Raw genomic sequence first — 23,196 nt, 5'->3', positions numbered from 1 at the left:
ACGTGACTTTCTTCATGCAATAAGTTATTTTGGGGATGTTGCATTAACCCATTAAGCAGATGCTCTTATCCAGAGCGACTTACAATAGTGAGCGCATACATTTTCATACTGGTCCCCCGTGGGAATCGAACTAACAACTCTGGCATTGCAAGTGCCATGCTCTACTGACTGAGCCACACGGGACCAGTGGTATTGGAAGTTAAATAGCAGGGGCTCTCTAGGTCTCTGCTGGGTCTGGTGGCCTTGTGCGTGACCCTCCGTCTGTGGATCCCTCAGTATGTCGCTGAGCATCTGGTCCAGACAAAAGAGCTCTGACTGGCCCAGCAGCCATTGTGGTGGGTGGGTGGGTGACGGGCGACCCAGGGGCCAGCTCGGGACCAGTGGGATGTTGTATGTTGCAGCGGCTCAGGGTAACTGACTCTTACTCCCCTCTCCCTTTCCTTCTCCTCCCCTTTAAGAATGGCCTGGTCAGTGGTCACTCACTCATTGGCATGAAAGAGGGAACAAGTGCTTTGTCTCATTATATAGCCCTACCTGCTAATTGACTGGTGTTTGAGCATCTGTTTCTCCTCCTATGTGTTTGAAAGAAGCGGACATGGAGTCTTAAATTCTGTCTGTGGATGTGTTTAGATGGTGTGTATGACTTTTCTGTATCTACTTTCCTGAACTTTCCCCTTGATGAATTTAACACTACACAGGACATTACTTTTCTGTATCTACTTCCCTGAACTTTCCCCTTGTTGAATTTAACACTACACAGGACATTACTTTTCTGGCTGTGGAACATCTTGAGGTGGCATTTCGCTACACTCGCATTAACATCTGCTAACCATGTGTATGTGACCAATAAAATTTGATTTGATTTGATTACCGTATATCATACCACTGCTGTTAACATCAACAATATCCAGTAGGGTTATCTGGGTTCTACGGAGATGGAAAGGGAGCCAGAACAGTAGCCAGAAACTATATTCCTGCAGTGCAAACTTCATTCCCGTACACATACAGACCTCCACAGACTCCTTCTCCAACAAACACATGAACCACTACGAGGAGATTGTACTCATTCAACACGGTTGTTTTTGTATTTACAGTTTTTCTCTCCTCAGTCAAGTTTCTCTTCGATTTACACCATGTAGCTTGGATGTATAAAAACAAGAATTTACAGTAGGCTCTGTATGAACACATTATTTTAATACGAGAGATGAGAGGGAATGTTAATAAAACACCAACAACAGCATCATTGTGTCATAATATTATATTTTGTTGAAATATCAGTGATGAGTAAAACAGGGATACTCATTACCAAGACTTATAGCTGGATAGAAAGCGCTCTAAAAGCCTGTAAATGCTGTGAGAGTTGGAGGGGGATTAAGCTAAATTCAGATTGGGACAATTTTAATGGTTGTTCATGGGCTGAACGTGTCATAGCAAAACATTGTATTACATGTTTCATAGTACAGCATTACACACATCTATATATGGGCCTAAGGAATTCATTTAATGTTGTACATTCACAAACATCAGCCTTTAGATAAATACCTTAAAATGTCAAATCAAATTATAGGTCTAGTAGACCTGTAATTAATGGTCTGAATGGTAGGTGGAATTTAAATAATGTACATTTGTGCTAGTTAAGAGGGTTTGATGGGTGACCATGAACCATTCCATAACATGAAATAGTACCAGCTGTTGCTGAGCAACGTGTTCCATGCTGGTTGTTCTCACCCTCTCACCCTTTCATTGTCCTCTCTCTGTCTCGTTGGGTAGTCCTGCACACAGACACGTCAGCTGCTAGCGGAAAATCAACGTTGTACTCATTCATGCCACTAGCTAGTCTCTCTGAGAAAAAAGTTCCCTGGGAATAAGGAATCACAAAAGATCCCTAGTTAATTACATTACAGCACAAGGTATTTCTTAATTGGTGTCTTAAAACCGGTTTGAAGCTCGGAAACCTGTGGACACAGACTAGACCGAGACCAGAACAGAATTTGATGTCTGCCATGTGAATAGGGGTTTCATGTAGTCTATAATAACCCTGCTATGTGTATTTGTAGATCTGGTACTTGGTGTATTGTGGGGTTTCATTGGCAGCTGTTGTGAATGAAATAAACATAAAAAGGTAGCAATACTGTCAGTGAACTGATTTTAGGTCAGGGACCCGAGTCCATGGTTTCACTCTTATGGTTGTTGTTCAGGAGATCTGGAAGGTTTGCTGAGGACGATCTGGTGTATGTAGGCCTTCGTGATACTTAGTGTGAGCTCAGCTCAGCTGACAAAACCTGCTGGGGGTTGGGGAGGTGGGAGACGTGTGAGGGCGTCTTTTTACTGCTTCTACTCAGACATAACATCAGTGTCTCCTGTGAACCTAAAAGGAATGTCAATCTCCTGAATCATAGCTATTCCTCTCACTGAAGGTGACGAGGGGAAAAGGGCCGTTGGGGAGACCTCATCCTGTAGCCTAGCTTACTCACTTACCCCAGCCATGATACACTCTCCCCAAGGTGGAACGTGAAATGTCCCAGAAGGATCTGAGTTGATTAGCTACACATTGTTTTTCTGGGACGACAGGGCACTTTTTATGGTGACACATTGCATTTTTCTGTTGTGTGTTGCGATTGTGATTCACCTAAGACATTGGAGAGATTAATTTATTCCTGTGTTTTTTAGTTACTCTTATACACAAGCAAAATAAGCTTTTGAATTTGTCTCATTAAATGATTTGTCTAGTCCTTGATAATGGTTTTCGTTTCATTCACACCCGTTGTTGTGACTGATGAGCAGCTCTGTTGAAAGAGATATTTCAGCATATAATGTCTCAAAGAAATGTGGCCCTTCTGCAACCTTTGGTCTGAAAAGCCTGTCCTTGTGAATATAGTAAGAGTTCTGTGTAAGTGCTCTCTATATGTTTCGAGGGATATATGCAAGTCATTTGGATTGGTTGATGTCTATCCAATGTTGGTTGGAATGGGCATTTTTTTTGTAGAGAAGTCGCTGTCATAGTATACATTTAAAAAAAAATCTTATTATGACCCGTTTGTCATAAATCTCATTCTTAGATCAATATCCCAGTTTACTAAAATCCCATTGGATATGACAAACCAGTGAGTGTGGGCATGGAGAACTGAAACAGCGTTGGTCCATGGAAAGAGGAAAGGCAAAGAGAGGAACACTCTCTTAATTCAATGTCTTGATTATGTCAAAAGTATGTGGGATTCAGCTGCTGAATATCCTTTCTCTAAACCCCACAGATCTCTTTAACCGCTTATTAATCTTTAGCAGCCTTCCGTTCCCCCGTTTTTTCTCCTCCCAACCACGGAGAGGGCTGGTGGTGGAAGGAGTTAGGATGGTTCCATGCCTCTCTGTCTGTTATCAGCCTTCTGTGCTGCACACAGTTCAATAAACACAAAATGAATTCCTCTCATTATCTCTCTCTCTCATTCCTCCTTTCTTCTCTCACCCGAACGGGTCACTCGCCATAAAAAAGCCACACCATGACATGGACTTGGCAGAGCTGTGGGTGTTAAATTACCTGGGACCTGTGCCTCCCTCAGCATTCCAGAGTAATTAAGAATATCTGCAGGGTCCACAGCAACCATCCACAGGAAAACAACAGAGAGAGAAAAAAATAAAAACATTGAGATCTATTTCAGCCCTGCGGTGATGTCACCAGTGATGTCACCAAAGTGGGAGCTGCAGCTGCCTGCTGGTCTCGTGTTTTATTTTTTTCTTCCTTAGGAGATAGAGAGAGATGGTGCCAGGACACAGAAGATGACTAAGAAGTTAAGTCATATGGACCTTGGAGCCAGAAGGGGAGAATTCAAAGAAAAAAAAGGGTCAAGTGTCTGACCAATCAACATGTGCCGGAGCAGCCCTCAGTGGCAGATGTTGCCTGAATAATGAGAGAGCGGGGGCGGGGCCTGCAGCCTCTACCAGGAGGGTGTCTGTCTGTCATTGTAGGGCGAACCACCAGAGATGCAGGGCACCGGCTCTCCTCTCAGATCGCCCTTTGTTTTCATAGAGCCCTGTGGATTTCTATCAGGATATGCCACTTTGCACTGAAGCTCTCCCTCAGCCTACATGGATACCAGAGATATTTGAGGGAGAAAAGGAACACTTTTAAGGGATGTTTATAGTGGAGCAAAGGACGGACGGGCAAAGAACAATTATGATGTTTTGACAATGGGGAGAACAGCACCAAGTAGGGAATTCTTTGAGGACAGGTGACTCAATGGACAGACTGGTTCTGGGTTGTTCCAGATACCGATTGCACAGCCTGTGCACATTCTGACTGAGGGTGATATATGTCTCTAGTGTTATTGAGGTCCATTCTGACTGAGGGTGATATGTGTCTCTAGTGTTATTGAGGTCCATTCTGACTGAGGGTGATATGTGTCTCTAGTGTTATTGAGGTCCATTCTGACTGAGGGTGATATGTGTCTCTAGTGTTATTGAGGTCCATTCTGACTGAGGGTGATATGTGTCTCTAGTCTTATTGAGGTCCATTCTGACTGAGGGTGATATATGTCTCTAGTGTTATTGAGGTCCATTCTGACTGAGGGTGATATGTGTCTCTAGTGTTATTGAGGTCCATTCTGACTGAGGGTGATATGTGTCTCTAGTGTTATTGAGGTCCATTCTGACTGAAGGTGATATGTGTCTCTAGTGTTATTGAGGTCCATTCTGACTGAGGGTGATATGTGTCTCTAGTGTTATTGAGGTCCATTCTGACTGAGGGTGATATGTGTCTCTAGTGTTATTGAGGTCCATTCTGACTGAAGGTGATATGTGTCTCTAGTGTTATTGAGGTCCATTCTGACTGAGGGTGATATGTATCTGTAGTGTTATTGAGGTCCATTCTGACTAAGGGTGATATGTGTCTCTAGTGTTATTGAGGTCTATTATTTTAGCTGTTTGAATTATCACGATTGGGAGGTCTGTGTTAGGTCTGTGTGTATAGAATATGTACTTTCATTATTTTTGGGGAGCTTGTTGCTTTTGCAGCAAATAATTGCAATGAAACCATATACCTCAGACCACATTAGTACATTTTGAGTATTATTTTATTATCTTTGAGTCAGTGCAGTTGGATTTAAGATGGGGAAACCTCTTAGCAGACCAGACTGCCTCCGCCAGAACCCCTCCTGTGTGGGCAAAGGGGAGGAGGAGGACCTAAACATCGATGACTGCTACGTTCCCCAGAGATCCATCTACGACACTGTCCGCCTCAACGAGCAGATTGACTGTGGCTCCAAGGGCAGCCTGGCTACCAGGCACTTCAGTGGTACCCCACCCTACACACAGCGCATCCTGGACATGAGCAGCCTGTGTGGCAACGGAGTCCTCACCTCCTCCAGCGCATTTGAGCTCCGCAGCCGTGAGGTATCCAGGATGGAGTGTGCCATCTTTGATGGGCTGAAACTCAACGGCGACGTCATCAGGGGAGCGGGAACGGTGCTCTCTAAACATCATCTGGGGCAGGGAGGGGAGAAGAAGAAGGAGCACCCGCTCCACCGGTGCTCCTGGAAGACATTCGCCCCCACTAACGAAGGGGAGTACGCCAGTCGCGGTGGTACGCTGTGTTCAGACGGAGTGGATCGGTTGAGCCATGGTCTGGCCCGTGGCAGGAGGGGACGGAGTGTCACCAACTCCCTGACTTCAGAGGAGGACTCGGGCCTGTGCAGCCCCACCGCAGAGAGGGAGCGCCACTCTAACCGGGCCTCCAGGAAACCAGGCACCAGGAGCCTCTCCTCCTCTGAAGCCATGCACATGTCTGGGGAGCTGAAGCCAGGCCGCTCCCTCAGCTCAGGGCAAGAGGAGTTCCCCTTCTCCCCTGTCAGGGACAACATACCCAGGACACTGTACCACCCAGGACAGAGAAACTACCCTGTACGGGAGTCCCAGGAGGGGAATGACACCTGTGTGACAGACCTGAGTGAAACAGATTTGACCATCACTAATGGAGAATACAGGGACTCCACAGACAGGCGCTCCTCAAGATCAAACAGTAGGGACTCGACTGGCAGGAGACGGTCCTCGAGGTCAGCCAGTAGGGTCCAAAATGGAGTCTATAGGACGCTAGCAAGCTACGATGAGCTCCCCACCGCCGAGCTGCAAGAAGACATGTCCTATCAGTCAGACTGTGAGTTAGTCAGCGTGGTTGTCACACAGCCAGAGCCCTATGTGAGTTCTGGGCCGTGGTCAGAGTGTAGGCCGAGTATGGGTGTTAAACCATTTGACTTGCAACACCACAGAGCTATAGAACCACGGAAATACAGCATGGAGGACCTGGAGGACTTCCTGTTGTCAGTGGAAAGGGAGGCTTGCTTGGCCAATGGCAGTGAGCCACGGGCGTACCAAGAAATAAGGGACGACGAGATCGACAGCCTGTTAACTGCTATAGCCGCATTTCCCGAAATGGACCTCATGGGTTTCGCCTCCCCCCAGGTACCCAAAAATAGTCTCCTCCTGTTTCTATCTTCAACTGGGCCAAATAAATACTTTTTTTTTTTGATAGATATGGCACTTTTTATTAGTGTTTGCAGGGATGCTGCCTGGGCTGGCTCTGGGCTGGCTCTGTGCTGGCTCTGGGCTGGCTCTGTGCTGGCTTTGTGCTGGCTCTGTGCTGGATCTGTGCTGGCTCTGGGCGTTCCTTGTTTATCAGATTACATGAGGTCTGAATTGAGTTTAGTCAGTCAGCCTGCCCTGTGTGTCTGTCTGGTGTGTTCCTACACAGCTGTGCACCAACTGATTTCCCTGCATTCCGTTCTAGAAGCTGCAGTGCTGACCAGTCAGAAATAGGTTGTTGTTATGCCAGCATGTGGCTTAAGTCATCAGCCTGTGTATACAATCAATCTTCAGGGACTGTCAAAAAAATATTGAATACTCAGCTGTATTTTCTCAACATTATTGTTGATTGTGAACAATCAAAGTGCCTAGCTGATAATCCAGTATGACTTGTCTTTGTTGGCTCACAAATAACCAATGCATTTCAATAAACTTTCCACTCTCCGAGGTTGTCTCAGAGAGAGGTGGTATAAGCAAACAGAGATATCTGAAAAATGTAAAATATCCTGTCAATTGCTGGATTTTGTAAACTAATGGAATGTCTTATCTTTCTACAGTGGAAATGTTAAAATGCAAATGTATGGCATGAATCAAGGACTTATATCAGTCCAATTTGGATAACGACCAGATAACCCTGAAAGCAACTAATGCATTCCTGAGAGCGCTCTTAAAACGTAGGGTAGGAATATGGTTTTAAAAGCAACATCAAACATATCTTGTTTTGTCTTTATTGAAGTCTTACCCTTATGAACCTCTGACATCATCTGTCTTATTGAGATAAAACATTATCTCTCATCCGCTCTAAGTTGTTCTGCGTCTGGTAATACAACATTTATTTTCATATTATTTCATTATTTCAACTGTAATATCTCTGGCCACAGGTATTCCAGAAAGAGGTTGATCCACTGCAGAGCCAGTTGCAAGACATTAACTGGCTGGGCCAAGGCTTGATCCAGAACGCTGACAAAGGCACCAGCACCAAGGGCCTTGAACTTGACCTGGAGGATGTCAATACACGATGGAACACTCTCAACAAAAAGGTTAGCTTGTCTTTGGCTTATTCATCTACTTCACACTCTGGTCTTTATTGCTTTTTACGTAGGTGAGAGGTCAAACTTTAGTTAACGAATAATACTCCGTTGCATTCTTGCTTAATGTTATGCAAAATGATTGATAGCTTTAATTAGCTTGATTTGTTACTGTATTACAAATGTGTTATTAGTTACTGAACATTACTTTTACTTGACCATAATAATGACCTATATCATAATATATGTGATGCCTATATTTATATGGTCTTCCATAGATTGCTGAGCGGTCAGTGCAGCTGCACGAGGCCCTGTTGCATTGTGGGAGATTCCAGGATGCCCTGGAGTCCCTACTCAGCTGGCTGACGGACACAGAGGACCTGGTGTCCAATCAGAAACCTCCGTCTGCCGAGTTCAAAGTTGTCAAGGCACAGATCCAGGAGCAGATAGTAAGCCACTAGAGAACTGATGAACAAACAGCAGTAGCTGCTAATTTTTACATTCAAACTCATTCAGAGAATCCATGTAGGCTTTAATGATTTAGCCATTAATCTTTTTTATTGGCATCCATTGTGGAGCATTATTAAGGATTATCCTTAAGCTTCTGTTGAATGTATGCAAGGCCATTAGATTTACGGGTTTCCCTGAAAGCGGTAATTGTCCTCGAAGCATGTTGAATGGGCCTTGTAACTTCTTCGACTTTGTTTGTCCTGGACAGCTCCTCCAGAGGCTGCTGGATGACCGCAGGCCCACGGTGGAGCTGATTAAGAAGGAGGGAGGGAAGGTTGCGGAGCTGGGAGCAGAGTCCGTGGACAAGGAGAAGGTGGGGAAGGAGATTGAGTGCCTGGGGCAGAGGTGGGACGCTCTGCTGAAGAAGGCTGAGAACAGGTCTGTCTGCACAACCACCTGAAATCTTATACCCATATTTTCTAACAATATTTTGTAAAACTTCCCTGAGAGATTAATTTAAGTAACGTGTTTGTCATTTAAATGATTATTGAAGTTGAGATTCAACGTGGAAAATCTGCTGATTTGATTTTCGCTATGAAAATGCCATCCCTTGCCTCAGTCATATATGCACTGCACATTTTGGACAATACAGACAAAGGTGTTGCATTCTGGATAAGTGCCCTGAAGACAGAATTAATCGACTCTCCCCCACCATCCCTAAATGACAGTTGTTAGGTATAATTCTTCAATTGCGCTATCTGGAGATAGACTGAGCGCCAGAGGTCTTTGAGGAGACCAGTATCTTGGCATCCAGTATCTTGGCATCCAGGCCAGACTTTAGTTGAGGGAGTGAACCTGTCTCATCACTCTACCTGTCCCTCTTCTTCTGTTCTCTCTTGGCATGCTGGGTAATGTAGGCACAAACAGCTGAAGAGCATTCTGGTTGTGGCTCAGCAGTTCCATGAGACACTGGAGCCGCTGTCTGAGTGGCTTTCTGCCACAGAGAAACACTTGGCCAAAGCTGAACCTATTGGCACACAGACCTCCAAGCTGGAAGAGCAGATATCCCAGCACAAGGTACGATAACTCATGTTTCAGTCACTGATGTTACTTATCAGTCGCCCATTCCCTTGTTTTCAGTTTCGCATGTATTGTCGTTTCTATCATGATTGGCATCATACATTTTGAGTTTTTTATTGGTTCAGTATTCACCCCCCCACGTTGTGTTTGTTTGTGTGTTTTTTGTTTATCCTTCTGGTGCGTGTTCCATGCGTGGTTGTGATGTGGTCAGGTATTAGAGGAGGAGATAATGGATCACAGTAAAGACCTGGTTCAGGCCGTCAACCTGGGTCAAATGCTGAAGCTAGTCAGCTCAGTGGACGATAAGGAGCTGGTGCAGTCTAAGCTGGACTCCAGCCAGGCTAGTTATGTAGAGCTGCAGGAGCGTTGTAGGAGGAAGGCTGAGATGCTGCAACAGGCTCTGGCCAACGCACAGCTCTTTGGAGAAGACGAGGTGGCCCTCATGAACTGGCTCAACGAAGTGCACACTAGGCTGAGCGAAGTGTCCGTCAAAGACTACAAGACGGACGTGCTGGAAAAGCAGTGTGCAGAACAGCTGGTACTACTACCCTCACACTGCTCCTCAGGCCCAACATTCACTCATGCTTTAACCATTTACAGCGTTTTGAAGTTATTTTAAATTACACCTAGCTACTTTGTTATTTTCAGTTCAGTTCATTTTGTATAGTTTGTGTGGAAAAGTCCCATTCCTTCTTGGTTCCCAATGCTGATTTTATGAGATGAGTTGGTGGTAAGGTTTTGTGTCTTGTCCAGGCCCTACATGAAGACATTGAGTTGAGGAAGCAGAATGTTGATCAAGCCATTTCTAATGGATTGGAACTGCTGAAACAAACAACAGGTGAGACAATATGTTTATTACTACACCTAGTTAATATTATTACGAATCTGAATTAATGTATCTTATTTTACCTTCTATAGGTGATGAGGTGGTTGTCATCCAAGGCAAGTTGGACGGGATAAAGATGAGATACGCTGAGATCAACTCCATGAGTGATAACGTGTCTAAGACCCTGGACCAGGCCCTAACCCTGGCCTCTAAGCTTCAGCACACACATGAAGACCTCAGCTCCTGGCTGAAGAATGTCGAGGCTGAGCTCACCGCCTTCACTGCTCAGGCGCCTGTAGGAGAGCAGCTCGTTCAGGCACAAGACAGGCAGAAGGTAATAATAGGCCTCTTTTGCTTGACTTTTTGTTGGGGAGAGCAGTTAAGACTAGTTATTAAGTTGCTTTATACAACAGGTGGGCCTAATCCTGAATGCTGATTGGTTAAAGCTGCATTCCAGCCGTGGTCTATTCCACAAGTTACCCCTGGCTAAATCTATGACGTTAAAATGCCTATTTACTCTGTTCCATCTGACTGCACAATCCACTGTCTCATCAGCCCAGCCAGACCCTTTATAAACATGATCTCCACTATAAAAAGACATTATCGCACATTGTCTGTCTGTCTGTCTCTCTGACATTTGCGACATTGTTTCAATATTCAATTTCGATCTCCATCTGTCCCATAGTAATGAACGTGTTGGGAGTCTGAACGAGAGAGAGAGGCAGGCAGCGTTTTTCAGCCAGTCAAAGTCATGAATCAGCTGGCATCATTGTTATAGATACATACAAAGAAATGTAAATTGAAAAAAGGTCAAACAAAACGAAGTGCAGCTAGTTTGTAATCCTTCCAGCTTCAGTTTGAAGTGATTGTGTTAGCTGTGTTGTTGGCTAGCTTCTATGAATAACAGTGTCCTGACGAGAGAGCACATGTTCAATGCCAGATGAAATCGTGCCTCATTAGCTCATTGTTATGGATGTATCCAAATAAATGTCACTGGAAAGCAGCTTAAACAAATACAAATGCGGCTACTTTGCTCTTATTTTGGCTGCATTTAGAACAACTGGGTCGCGTCCATAGATACAGAACAAAAAGACTGAACGACTGGGTCGCGTCTCTAGCAACCGAACTGATAGAACGAACGACCAGCTGGCTTAGGTAGCAACCCTAGGTTTGTGTCGTGATGACATTTTAAAATGTTTGTAATTTAGCAGATGCTCTTATCCAAAGCAATTAGGGTTAATTGCCTTTATCAAGGGCACATCAACAGATTTTTCACCTAGTGGACACGGGGATTCAAACCAGTGACCTTTTGGTTACTGGCCCAACACTCTTAACTGCTAGGCTACCTGCCTGTGATGTCAGATATGTAAATGTGCCATGTGATCCATGTTAGTTGTAGTCCGTCATATGGGGTTATGTTATTACTTGGAATATGCTGTAACATCAAGGTAAAATTACGACAGCCATATCACATGACTATAAACACAGTGCATGAATAGATAGATTGATGCTCACAGCTCACTGTAGGATCCTCTATGTCAACCAGGCATTGCTGAAAGAGGCCAGGGATCACAAGCCCCAGGTGGACAAACTCAACGAGGTGAGCAGCTCTCTGCTGGAGCTGGTCCCTTGGAGGGCTCGGGAGGGCCTGGACAAGATAGTGACAGAGGACAACGATCGCTACAAGGCCACCAGCGACACCATCGCACATCACGTGGAGCAGATAGACGCCGCTATACTGAAATCACAGCAGGTAGAAACACCACTTAAAGTCACAGTACCCGGCGACTGTAAACAGGAATTCATAAACAGAATGGAAACACAACCCATAAAACTTGCTCAAAAAAGGGGACCAGCCCTGACCAGAATGCTAATATGCGTTCTGGGTGATGGGGACTATTAAAGTGTTATTCCCACTGCTTTCAAAAGTAAATCCTGTCTCGTTTGGCATCCGTGCCCTTTGGGAGCTTTGTTTTCTGTCATTATTGTTAATTAAACACTAGGAACTGTTGTAGAGGGTGGGTACATTTGCATTTGATTATTTGCTCATTAAAAAGAATATGCTTTAATACGGACACTAAAGAAAATAGGTTATGGTATCGCTTGGTAGAATCATAGATGAATTGTCCCAAACCCGTTGATTTTACTTCCCTAATGTCTTAATTGTTTTACTTCTGCAGATATTCTTTTACATATTTTTATGTATTTTATATTTTAAGCAATATTTTGTTACCATAATCAGCGGGGCGACTTCCTGCTTACAGGCATAAACAACAATAGTATTGAAATCTACCAGGACGGGCCTTACAAGCTCTTCCCAGCACCCCCTTGATGCACACTCACATTGGGTACAGGAAGTTGCCCCACTGTGTACATTGACATCATATTGCTGAGTCTACCTTTAATTAGGCCTTTAATACTGGGATGTTTTCTGTGCAGTTTGAACAAGCAGCTGACACTGAGCTTGCCTGGCTTACTGAAGCAGAGAGGAAGATGTTGTCACTGGGAGAGATCAGGCTGGAACAGGACCAGACCACTGTCCAGCTCCAGTCCCAGAAGGTTAGTCTGTCTGTCAGACCACTGTCCAGCTCCAGTCCCAGAAGGTTAGTCTGTCTGTCAGACCACTGTCCAGCTCCAGTCCCAGAAGGTTAGTCTGTCTGTCAGACCACTGTCCAGCTCCAGTCCCAGAAGGTTAGTCTGTCTGTCAGACCACTGTCCAGCTCCAGTCCCAGAAGGTTAGTCTGTCTGTCAGACCACTGTCCAGCGCCAGTCCCAGAAGGTTAGTCTGTCTGTCAGACCACTGTCCAGCTCCAGTCCCAGAAGGTTAGTCTGTCTGTCAGACCACTGTCCAGCTCCAGTCCCAGAAGGTTAGTCTGTCTGTCAGACCACTGTCCAGCTCCAGTCCCAGACGGTTAGTCTGTCTGTCAGACCACTGTCCAGCTCCAGTCCCAGAAGGTTAGTCTGTCTGTCAGACCACTGTCCAGCTCCAGTCCCAGAAGGTTAGTTTGTCTGTCAGACCACTGTCCAGCTCCAGTCCCAGAAGGTTAGTTTGTCTGTCAGACCACTGTCCAGCTCCAGTCCCAGAAGGTTAGTCTGTCTGTCAGACCACTGTCCAGCTCCAGTCCCAGAAGGTTAGTCTGTCTGTCAGACCACTGTCCAGCGCCAGTCCCAGAAGGTTAGTCTGTCTGTCAGACCACTGTCCAGCTCCAGTCCCAGAAGGTTAGTCTGTCTGTCAGACCACTGTCCAGCTCCAGTCCCAGACGGTTAGTCTGTCTGTCAGACCACTGTCCAGCTCCAGTCCCAGAAGGTTAGTCTGTCTGTCAGACCACTGTCCAGCTCCAGTCCCAGAAGGTTAGTTTGTCTGTCAGACCACTGTCCAGCTCCAGTCCCAGAAGGTTAGTTTGTCTGTCAGACCACTGTCCAGCTCCAGTCCCAGAAGGTTAGTCTGTCTGTCAGACCACTGTCCAGCTCCAGTCCCAGAAGGTTAGTCTGTCTGTCAGACCACTGTCCAGCGCCAGTCCCAGAAGGTTAGTCTGTCTGTCAGACCACTGTCCAGCTCCAGTCCCAGAAGGTTAGTCTGTCTGTCAGACCACTGTCCAGCTCCAGTCCCAGAAGGTTAGTCTGTCTGTCAGACCACTGTCCAGCTCCAGTCCCAGAAGGTTAGTCTGTCTGTCAGACCACTGTCTAGCTCCAGTCCCAGAAGGTTAGTTTGTCTGTCAGACCACTGTCCAGCTCCAGTCCCAGACGGTTAGTCTGTCTGTCAGACCACTGTCCAGCTCCAGTCCCAGAAGGTTAGTCTGTCTGTCAGACCACTGTCCAGCGCCAGTCCCAGAAGGTTAGTTTGTCTGTCATGCATCTATACTGTATATCTGCCTGTAGAGACATTGGTCACCACCACCGCTGTGCAAACAAACAGGTCCAGTAAACAACGATGTGTGCTGCAGCTGCGTGTGCTCTGTGTGTTAGTTAACATTCAACCCCAAATATCCTCCTCTGATTAACCAGGGCTTCTCTATGGACATCATGAGACACAAGGATGCCGTGGATGGAATTGTGAAAACAGGCCAGGCCATCATGAACAGCAAGGATGAGGAGGAAAAGCAAGCCTTGAAGGTAAAAGTTCTAGAATGGAATGAAGTCCTAACATCTATCTGTTGTTGGTAGAATACCTCCCTTGTGCGTCCATGAATGTAGCAGATCTTTGATAGAGATTTCTATCAGAGACCCTGAGGATGGCAGCTGGCTGTTGAAATGTCAGTTATCTAGTAAATGAAGTTGCACCCGAGTGTGCAGTTACCTTGCTTTCTTTTTTAAGAAGCATACAGTACATCAACTTGTTTTACGTTATATTTTTCTCAGGCCAAGATCCAGGCCCTCCTGGAGAAGTATGTTGTTGTCAGTCAGCTGAACTCGGAGCGCTGCCTGCAGCTGGAGCGAGCCCAGTCTCTGGCCAGCCAGTTCTGGGAGACTTACGAGGAGCTGTGGCCCTGGCTCCAGGAGACCCGCACCAGTTTCAGCCAGCTCCCACTGGCGTCCATCGAGTACGAAGCTCTCCGACAGCAGCAGGAGGAGCTCAGGGTGAGCCCAACTTAAAGCCTATTAGCTTGATGTATCTGTGCCATAGGATTGTTTGTGGGAACAAAGGAGAGTGTCCAACAAAACTTCATAGCACTAAGATCATCGTAACACCAATGAAGGAAATGGACAAAGGATGATTTGAGTGTTACAAAGCTGTAGGGGAAATTCTCTCAATGTTTTGGTGTTTCTCTGACTGACAATGTCATATATCCACCACAGCAAATGCGAGAGCTGATTGCTGAGCACAAGCCCTACATCGACAAGATGAACAAGACAGGTCCCCAGCTACTGGAGCTGAGTCCTGTGGCGGGGGTCGCTATCAGGGAGAAGTACACAGCCACAGACCTGCTGTACGCCCAGCTCAAGGCTGACGTCAAACAGAGGGCCTTCACTCTGGATGAGGCCATCTCCAAATCCACACAGGTAACACACGTTCACTTTCTTTATTTAGTTGATGTATTGTTTATACAGCTAGAAATCCCGTTAAAATAAAAAATGTATTTCGCAAGAGAGACCTTGACATGCCGTCAACATCATAGACCTGTAGAGCTTTTTATTGTGTCTGTTAAGGACGCACGTGCATGTGAGTTTGACTTTGGTCTTATGACGGCTTATGTTATTTCACTTACTGCAACTGATTGGAGATAAAAGGATGTTTTTAAAAAGTGTTTAGGATGGGATTGTTTGATGAAGTGCCAAATTAATGACATAGCTCTGAAGAATTCTGAGGCTGAAACGGCAGGATAATGGTCCTTATCATGTGTCTGGCGGCCTCAGAGGGAAAGGAAACATTATTCATATCCTTCCTTTGAAAACAGGACAAAAATACTGAGGGTAGTGGCAGGGCACGTCTGGTTCAGACAGAATGGATTTCACCTGCAGAGTCAGTTTGGTTCAACAGGGTTGCATCTCTATATTTGAGTAGACAATGGTCCTGTTTTCCTATGTTGATTGATTGTTCACACTTTGAAAATAGATGTGGGTGGGTGGATAGTTAGTTGTTGGGAAGTCCTTCCAGGTGCATGTAATCATCATTGCTGTAGTAGAATGCTCATTCTTGTGGCTGAATGATTAAGTCTCTTAACCCTTAGTATTTCACCAAATAAAAGCACTTTGGATAAATACAATTTGATACTTAGATGTGGATTGTTTAGATCCAGGCAGCCAGTTTGACCATGTCAATCTCCTCCCAGTTCCATGACAAGATCGAGCCCATGCTGGAGTCCCTGGAGCGGATCGCTGAGCGCCTGCGTCAGCCGCCCTCCATTTCTGTGGAGGTGGAGAAGATCAGGGAGCAGATCACAGAGAACAAGGTTGTGTCGGCGGACCTGGAGAAACTGCAGCCGTCCTACGACACGCTCAAGCAGCGCGGCGAAGAGATGATTGCTCGCTCAGCGGGAGCTGACAAGGACATATCTGCTAAAGGTATTGTCTGCTGTTTCCCTGTACCTATCATTGGGGGAAAGGCTTGTTAGCACTGCTAGTTTTGGTGATGTTTGGAAACACTGTACAGTGCATAACTGTAGCCTCACACTACTACAGATCAACCAATTGTTTTCCCTCTTCAGCTGTAGTTGATGTGTATGGTTTGGGTGGCTAGCTGTACTTCTACATTAGCTGCCAATAGCTGGACTGCTACATTAGCTGCCAATCAAAATCAGCTGAAGTTCTCTCTCCAGCCAAATACATGAGTTAGCTGAAGACCTAGCCTCAAGCTGCTAGACACCACACCATATTACAGAATGGTTGGTGTTGAGGATTGAAGGCCTAAATGAATAATACTGTTATTTCTTCTCCGTGTCTCCAAGCTGTGCAAGACAAGCTGGATTGGATGGTGTTCACCTGGAATGAGATCCATGCTCTGATGGAGGAGAGGGAGGCCAAGCTGCTGGATGTAATGGACCTGGCAGACAAGTTCTGGTGTGACCACTGTGCCCTCATCGTTACCATCAAGGACACCCAGGACCTGCTGAGGGAGCTGGAGGAGCCTGGAGTCGACCCTTCTGTAGTGAAACAGCAGCAGGAGTATCTGGAGGTGAAAGAGCATCAGAACACGTTCACTATGAGGTGGAATTAGGAGCATTACACTCTTAGAAAAAAGGGTTCCCAAAGGGTTTTATGGTTGTCCCCATAGGAGAACCCTTTTTGGTTCCAGGTATAATTATTTTGGGTTCCATGTAGAACCTTCTTGTGGAAAATGTTCTGCATGGAACCCAAAAAGTTTCTACTCTAACTTAAAGGGTTCTACCTGGAACCAAAAGGGGTTCTTAAAAGGGTTATCCTATGGAGACAGCCACAGAACCCTTTTTGGTTCTAAATATAATATTTATTTCTAAGAGTGCAGTGTGCAGTTTTTTTTTGTCTTGTTATGCTAAATAGTGCTTCTTACATTCATGTAACATGTAACCATTAGAGCAGCTCAAACAAGATTCCATGGGCAATGTCATTTCTATGCAGTTTGATGTGATTGTAGGTTTAGTTACTTATTGGGACTGATAGTTGTCTTTTCTCCCAGAGCTTCAAGGAGGAGATTGACGGCCTCCAGGAGGAGCTTGATGTGGTGCGGAACCTGGGGGCGGAGCTTATGGCTGCTTGTGGTGAACCAGATAAGCCAGTCACAAAGAAGAGTATTGATGAGGTAATCAATGACATCAGAACATCACCTTTAAAAAGAAGAACACAAATCACTTTACTCAAGTACTCCAGACAGGCAACCTAAAATGACAGATACTTTACTCATAGATATCTTATTGACTTGCATAAGGATATATGTAATGATGGTAAATCATATATAATTTGATCATGGTTTCTTTATTTGTATTTTTATATAGAGTAGTGTGCGTATCCAGCTGCTGTGTATAGGTCCTATTCTCTAACATCTGTTGTTTTCCCCACCAGGTGAACTTGGCGTGGGAGACTCTGAACAAGGCATGGAAGGAGAGAGTGGACAGACTGGATGAGGCCATGCAAGCTGCTGTACAGTTCCAGGATGGCCTGCAGGTACATTACTGTTCATTATGGATTAACTGCTATGCTTTGTCATACATCAGGACCTGTTCATACAATCTTTGTTCTTATTGGTCAAGATCATATAAAATGTTATCTCCCGTTCCTTACCGACTGAACATGGCCCTGCTGTCACTGAACACACAGGCTAACACCGAGCAACTTGTTGTTTGCATGTAATGCAGAACTTCTGTGGTTTCGTTAGTGTTCGTTAATATGTTTCACTCTGCCTCCCCTGTTTTTTTTCATAAGAAAGAGTAAGTCACCCACATTACTCAGGACATGTTCACAACTTCATTCCTGTTGATTGAAATGTCTGTGGTTTTGTGTTATTCCAATGATCAATGGCTCTATCAATGGCCCCGTTAATCAAGCAATGTTAATGTCTTTATGCTAATCAGTATTTGCCACGTAGCATTGTAGTTCTCAGATTTAATCAAGGGACAGAGTTTACACAATGACTTTGAGTAGTTTACCAGGCACTAATAGATAAAAGTTAATTGACATGTAACAGGCATTGTTTTTAATGTTAGGAGTGTAAACTGCAATGACATCATGTTGCTATATGTGGATCACATTAATTTATGTGTTTGTTTATATTGGTTGGGATTGTTTATAATGGTGTATGAGGCTATTGTAATGCAGTGGTTTTAAAAGGCTTAGATTTACACTGTTGGGTTGTACATTAACCCCCTCCTAGACTTGAGTGAATAAGTTGAGGTCCGTCATAGTTCACCATGTGCTAATATCCATTTTTCGTTGACAGTGTTGCTTTTACTTTAAGAAGAGTTGATGGATTGAGTGATATGAATGTGAAAGCTAGCATTGTGTTCTCCCACTGACAATGGCACCCACTCCCTCTATCTACAGGGTATGTTTGACTGGGTGGACATTGTGGAGCACAAACTGGGTTCTATGTCACCTGTGGGCACAGACCTGGACACTGTCAAGCAACAGATAGAAGAACTCAAGGTATTGTGTTTCTACACCTTTTATTATAATAATCATTAATAATACATATTATGTAGAATGCGTTAGCTATGAGGAATCTTAGACCAAACTATGGATCGATTCCCACATTTATTAAGTTAAATAAAGGTTAAATAAAATGTAAAAAATGTATCTGATTGAAATATCATGAATAACTTTCAGTTGATCTCACTCAAGTGAATCTGTTGATTTATTTAATGTCCACCAAAATGACAGAGCAAGCAGCAGCTGTGTTTACGGATGCTCAGTTCGTGCCCTGCTCTTATTGAAGCACGGTGTAGAAACAGTGTCATACTACACAGAACATTGACATCTGTTTCTCTCCTTTGATCTACAACAAGAAAAAGCTATTGTGACTCTCCAATGGATTAGTTAATGATGATGTTTTTAGACACATCCACCTTTGCACAGGAGCTGAACAAAAATAAGTGTCACCATAGAACAAAGTCATGTCTACCCACTGTTTGCTATCCCCGTGCTAAGTGATATTTTAATAAAGCTTTTGAGCTGTACAGATGTAGGATCTTAATTTGATCACTTTTTTTGCTGAGAATTTTCCTGCACATCATAACCTTGTCAATATAACTACGTGTTGCCTTGGCAATCCCTTGTGTGGTGTTTCAGGAGTTCAAAGGTGAGGCGTATCAGCTGCAGATGGAGATGGAGCGACTGAACCACCAGGCGGGCCTGCTGCTGAAGAAGGTGACGGAGGAGTACGACCGTTGTGCCATCCAGGAGCCCATGACCGAGCTCAAAATGCTCTGGGACAACCTGGATGAAAAGATCATCAACAGACAGGTAGTTTTTTTTTTTATAATGATTTTTTGGGGTGCTGAAGCACCCCTCAGCAACCCTGCTTCATGCGGCTAAGAGCTGGAGGTATACCAGAGGAGGGGGGGGGGGGGTGAAATTAACAGAACCATACAAGCTTAATTCAATGCTGTTTCTTTTTTGTTGTTGAAGAAAATAGATTGCCTCTCTGAACTGTCTCTTTCTGTATAGCCTAAATATAATTAGAACCTTGTGACAAGAATACAGTGTATATTACATGAATAGTGAACTGCGTAGTGTTTTCTCTAATTGATAAAGTGCCTTTCCCCTCTCATTCCCGTAAAAATAGATTAATTACGCTCACATGGCGAGTGTTTTCACCAAGTGACTTTCACCTGACTCTGACGTGTTTGTACTGATTCTGTGTAGCACAAACTGGAAGGAGCGCTGTTGGCTCTGGGGCAGTTCCAGCATGCGCTGGACGAGCTTCTGGCCTGGATGAGCAACACTGAAGAGCTGCTCAACGAACAGAGGAAGGCTGTAGGAGACCCCAAGGCCATTGAGATCAAGCTCGCCAAGCACCACGTAAGACCCATTTCTTCTTGTTGTTCTTTTAAAGTGTTATTTCAGCCGAGACACGCCTTTTTTCCTGCCACAAACATCAATCTGCAGAGAAGAGCAGCTTGGTATGACCTTTTCATGACCTCTGACCCCAACAACCGTTTGGCTTAGCCACAACAACAACAAACATCAAAGTTCCACCCTACCCAGACTGCATACATAACATTGTACAACATGTATTATAAGCACATACAAATCTGCAGTCTTTCAAATGCATTTGACCTATTTCACTCCCGTCTCTTAAAGCCCCTATAATTTATAATCCATCTGACACCTTAATGGCGTTTTGGTTTTTGCCCTAGCACTACACAGTTTATTCAAATAATCAACTCATCGTCAAATGCACCCAGGGGGGAGGGTGGGCCCAGGACCGAGTTTGGGAAACACTGCTTTAAGCCATCATCCACAGACAGTGAAACATGGATTTTATGTGTGTCGGACCAGTCTGGTCGAGGACCATCATGCAGGGATTTAAACCACCACGCAGCAGATGAATCTAGTCTTCTCCTTGCCATTTCTAAATTTATGTTCCATAAGAGTTTAGTAGATTATACCATATTTTATCCATTAGAATAAATAGACACTCAAAGATATTTAGTGTGGAGTATAGACACTATCACTCTTCTTGGAAAAGTGTTTGTCCAGTTTAGTGCTATCTGATCTTGTTTATTTAATTGATCCCATCAGCCTAGTGTTTAACCATCCCTGTACTGTGGTGTTTCCAGGTCCTCCAGAATGATGTGTTGGCCCATAAGACGACGGTGGAGGCGGTCAACAAGGCCGGTACTGACCTGGTGGAGTCCACTTCTGGAGAGGAAGCCGCCGGCCTGCAGAACAAACTGGAGAACCTCACCCAGCGCTGGAAAGACATCCTGGAGAAGACAGAGCAGAGGAGGCAGCAACTGGACAGTGCTCTGCTTCAGGTTTGTGTCTAGCTATACCTCCCTTACCCTGATGTCAGCTGCCTCACCTCTTCACCTACCAAGCCGCCGTATGGAAGCTGGTACCATGATGACTCGTATCTGAAATTGAAGCTATGATTGATATTCTTCTCTCCTGGAGTGTAAGAATGTTGTTTTTCAAAATTCATAAAGAAGGTTTTAGAAAAGTGGGAGGTTAAGTTACGGAGAAATAATGTAAACCTTCACCCCCCACCTCCTGCCTCCCCCATTCCTAACTACTGGTGTTCCTGTTCATACCGTTGACATTTAGGGGAATGCTTTGATGTAGCGTGTGAAAGGAGTGATGGATGGAATGTCAATGACCAGTGAATATGTATTTTTATTTGAACAATTTTAAAAGGGTTGTTATTAAGTATTTTTCTACTGTTAGTATTTGAATGGTTTTATGGCAAGGAATCAGGAATGTTTTAAGAATATGAAATGAACTTTCGGAAATGTAAGCCCTATGAAAAAATTGCATGCAGTCTTGATTTTTTGAGTGGGTTACCAAAGGGTTGCCAAAAATGAAATCAATGTATTTTCCAAGAATGTTTTACTTTGGTACCCAGTAAACCTACAAAGCTCTGTCAAAAGCATTTTACATACAAAAGTGGATTTCCAATACAATGCATATGTAAAACATGTGCGTAGACAACATTGTAACATTGAGCGTAGACATTGTTATCTGGTTCATATGGGGAATAAACTGAACAAAACAATTAGAAGCATAAAGCCATGCATGTTTCAGGAAATTAAACATAATATATGTTTATTGATTAGACTGTTCACAGACACCATCATTCGCTCTGTCAAATAACCTCAGACCAAAACATTTATGGCCATTAATGTGTCTGAGGAATTCCTAACTTCTTAAAACATTCCCCTTTCCCACCCTTGAATTCCACAATACGTTTATAAGGTGTGTTGTTCTGACTCCGGCTGTATTGTGTTGCAGGCCCAAGGTTTCCATGGCGAGATCGAAGACATGCAGCAATGGCTGAAAGACACAGAGCGTCAGCTGTTAGCATCAAAGGCTGTGGGAGGCTTACCGGACACGGCCCGCGAGCAGCTTAATGCCCATCTGGTATGTATTTAACCATATGAAATGCCTCATACAGATGACAGGCTTGTAAGGGCCCAACTCAGGCCTTGTCTGCTGTTTTGTTCTGAAGTGTGAACTGTGAATACTAAATGAAGTTGCGAAAAGAACAATAATGTGTCCTACTAAAAAAATCATTAAAGGAGTGATTAAAGCCCCAAAGTGTTACTAAGTCATTAAACACTGACTGTACTCAGAGAATGTTCCACTGTTTTGTAATTGTTTGATAGGATAACCCAGACACTGTCACGGTGAACGCTTCCCTATGGGCCTTCCATTTAGTACGACATCATGGCAGCCAAAACAGAGATTGTTTCTTAATGATAAGATTATCATACTCAGAACTTACTTGAGATGTGAAGGTTTTAATTTACATGTGGAAAAGCTTGCCTATTGTTTCCCCTCACTGCTCTCGTTCTTTCACCATGTTTGGTCTTCATTTGGATTTTATGTGCTCACAAAACAAACTGGTAAAGAGGCAGTAAAAAAATATACTGGACTTATTGTCAAATTCCATGAATTTTCTGAAATGACATGTAAAACAGTAGTTTCAGTGCTATAATTGGATATTAACATTATAACAGCAGCCATCTTTTCTAAGCCCCTCATGTTTTTTTGTCTTCTGCAGGAGTTATGTTCCACAATGGAGGCCAAGGAGGAGCTGTACCAGCAGCTGATGAACAAAGGTCAGCAGCTGCTCACCATGACCCCCTCTGGCCAGGACAGCAACACAGAGCAGGACCTCCGGAACCTACAGGACAAATGGGAGTCTGTGCAGGCCAAGGTGGCTGAGAGAAAGGTAGGGAATGTAAAGTGACATGGAGTAGCATTGTTGGGCTATGATGGGATGAATCAGTGTTTCTCTTCCAGATTGGGCCCCCATTCCTAGCTCTGCCCCCACTGACTGCATAAAATAATTCAGCTTCAATTGAATTACATTGGAAATGTTGATTTTAAAGGACCTGGATGTTTGGGATGATTTGGGGTTCATTGTGCTCCGCCTGAAAAATTATCTAGAGAAAACCTGTCTAGAATGGATCACACCCGACAAAGTGGTCTGAACTTGTCTAATGATTCATAATGTTGAGGTTTATTATATCCCCAGTGGGACGTTACTGCTCAGCGCTGGTTCATCCCCTCCCACCCCCTGTACTGTACTGTACATTATACGTTTCTAATCCATGAGTTATGAATGGTGAACAGCAGAGAGGGTTGGTAAGCACGTAAGCATGTAAGATG

The 23,196-nt window shown here is 44.4% G+C and overlaps 1 protein-coding gene across 32 annotated transcripts in view; it reads left to right on the top strand.

Annotated features, from left to right (window-relative positions):
- Nucleotides 1-23,196, top strand: part of LOC139580464 (microtubule-actin cross-linking factor 1-like) — a 199,459-nt gene that overhangs the window by 153,880 nt on the left and 22,383 nt on the right. For 29 of the 32 annotated variants that reach the window (XM_071409167.1, XM_071409164.1, XM_071409156.1 and 26 more), the window contains 22 exons: nt 7,449-7,607; nt 7,874-8,044; nt 8,314-8,483; nt 8,963-9,122; nt 9,337-9,663; nt 9,879-9,963; nt 10,044-10,285; nt 11,498-11,704; nt 12,391-12,510; nt 13,957-14,064; nt 14,311-14,529; nt 14,749-14,952; nt 15,723-15,954; nt 16,338-16,564; nt 17,045-17,167; nt 17,428-17,529; nt 18,406-18,507; nt 19,150-19,323; nt 19,726-19,881; nt 20,643-20,840; nt 21,814-21,942; nt 22,586-22,756. In XM_071409167.1, the coding sequence (XP_071265268.1) occupies nt 7,449-7,607; nt 7,874-8,044; nt 8,314-8,483; nt 8,963-9,122; nt 9,337-9,663; nt 9,879-9,963; nt 10,044-10,285; nt 11,498-11,704; nt 12,391-12,510; nt 13,957-14,064; nt 14,311-14,529; nt 14,749-14,952; nt 15,723-15,954; nt 16,338-16,564; nt 17,045-17,167; nt 17,428-17,529; nt 18,406-18,507; nt 19,150-19,323; nt 19,726-19,881; nt 20,643-20,840; nt 21,814-21,942; nt 22,586-22,756 (3,786 nt within the window). The remainder of the gene's footprint in view (nt 1-7,448; nt 7,608-7,873; nt 8,045-8,313; nt 8,484-8,962; nt 9,123-9,336; nt 9,664-9,878; nt 9,964-10,043; nt 10,286-11,497; nt 11,705-12,390; nt 12,511-13,956; nt 14,065-14,310; nt 14,530-14,748; nt 14,953-15,722; nt 15,955-16,337; nt 16,565-17,044; nt 17,168-17,427; nt 17,530-18,405; nt 18,508-19,149; nt 19,324-19,725; nt 19,882-20,642; nt 20,841-21,813; nt 21,943-22,585; nt 22,757-23,196) is intronic. The other 3 variants (XM_071409179.1, XM_071409174.1, XM_071409189.1) reach the window with 1 other exon arrangement.

The sequence above is a fragment of the Salvelinus alpinus genome, chromosome 7, assembly GCF_045679555.1.
Source record: "Salvelinus alpinus chromosome 7, SLU_Salpinus.1, whole genome shotgun sequence".
Taxonomy (NCBI): domain Eukaryota; kingdom Metazoa; phylum Chordata; class Actinopteri; order Salmoniformes; family Salmonidae; genus Salvelinus; species Salvelinus alpinus.
Note: the sequence above shows the minus strand (reverse complement) of the source record. Positions and strands in the feature narration are given on the sequence as shown.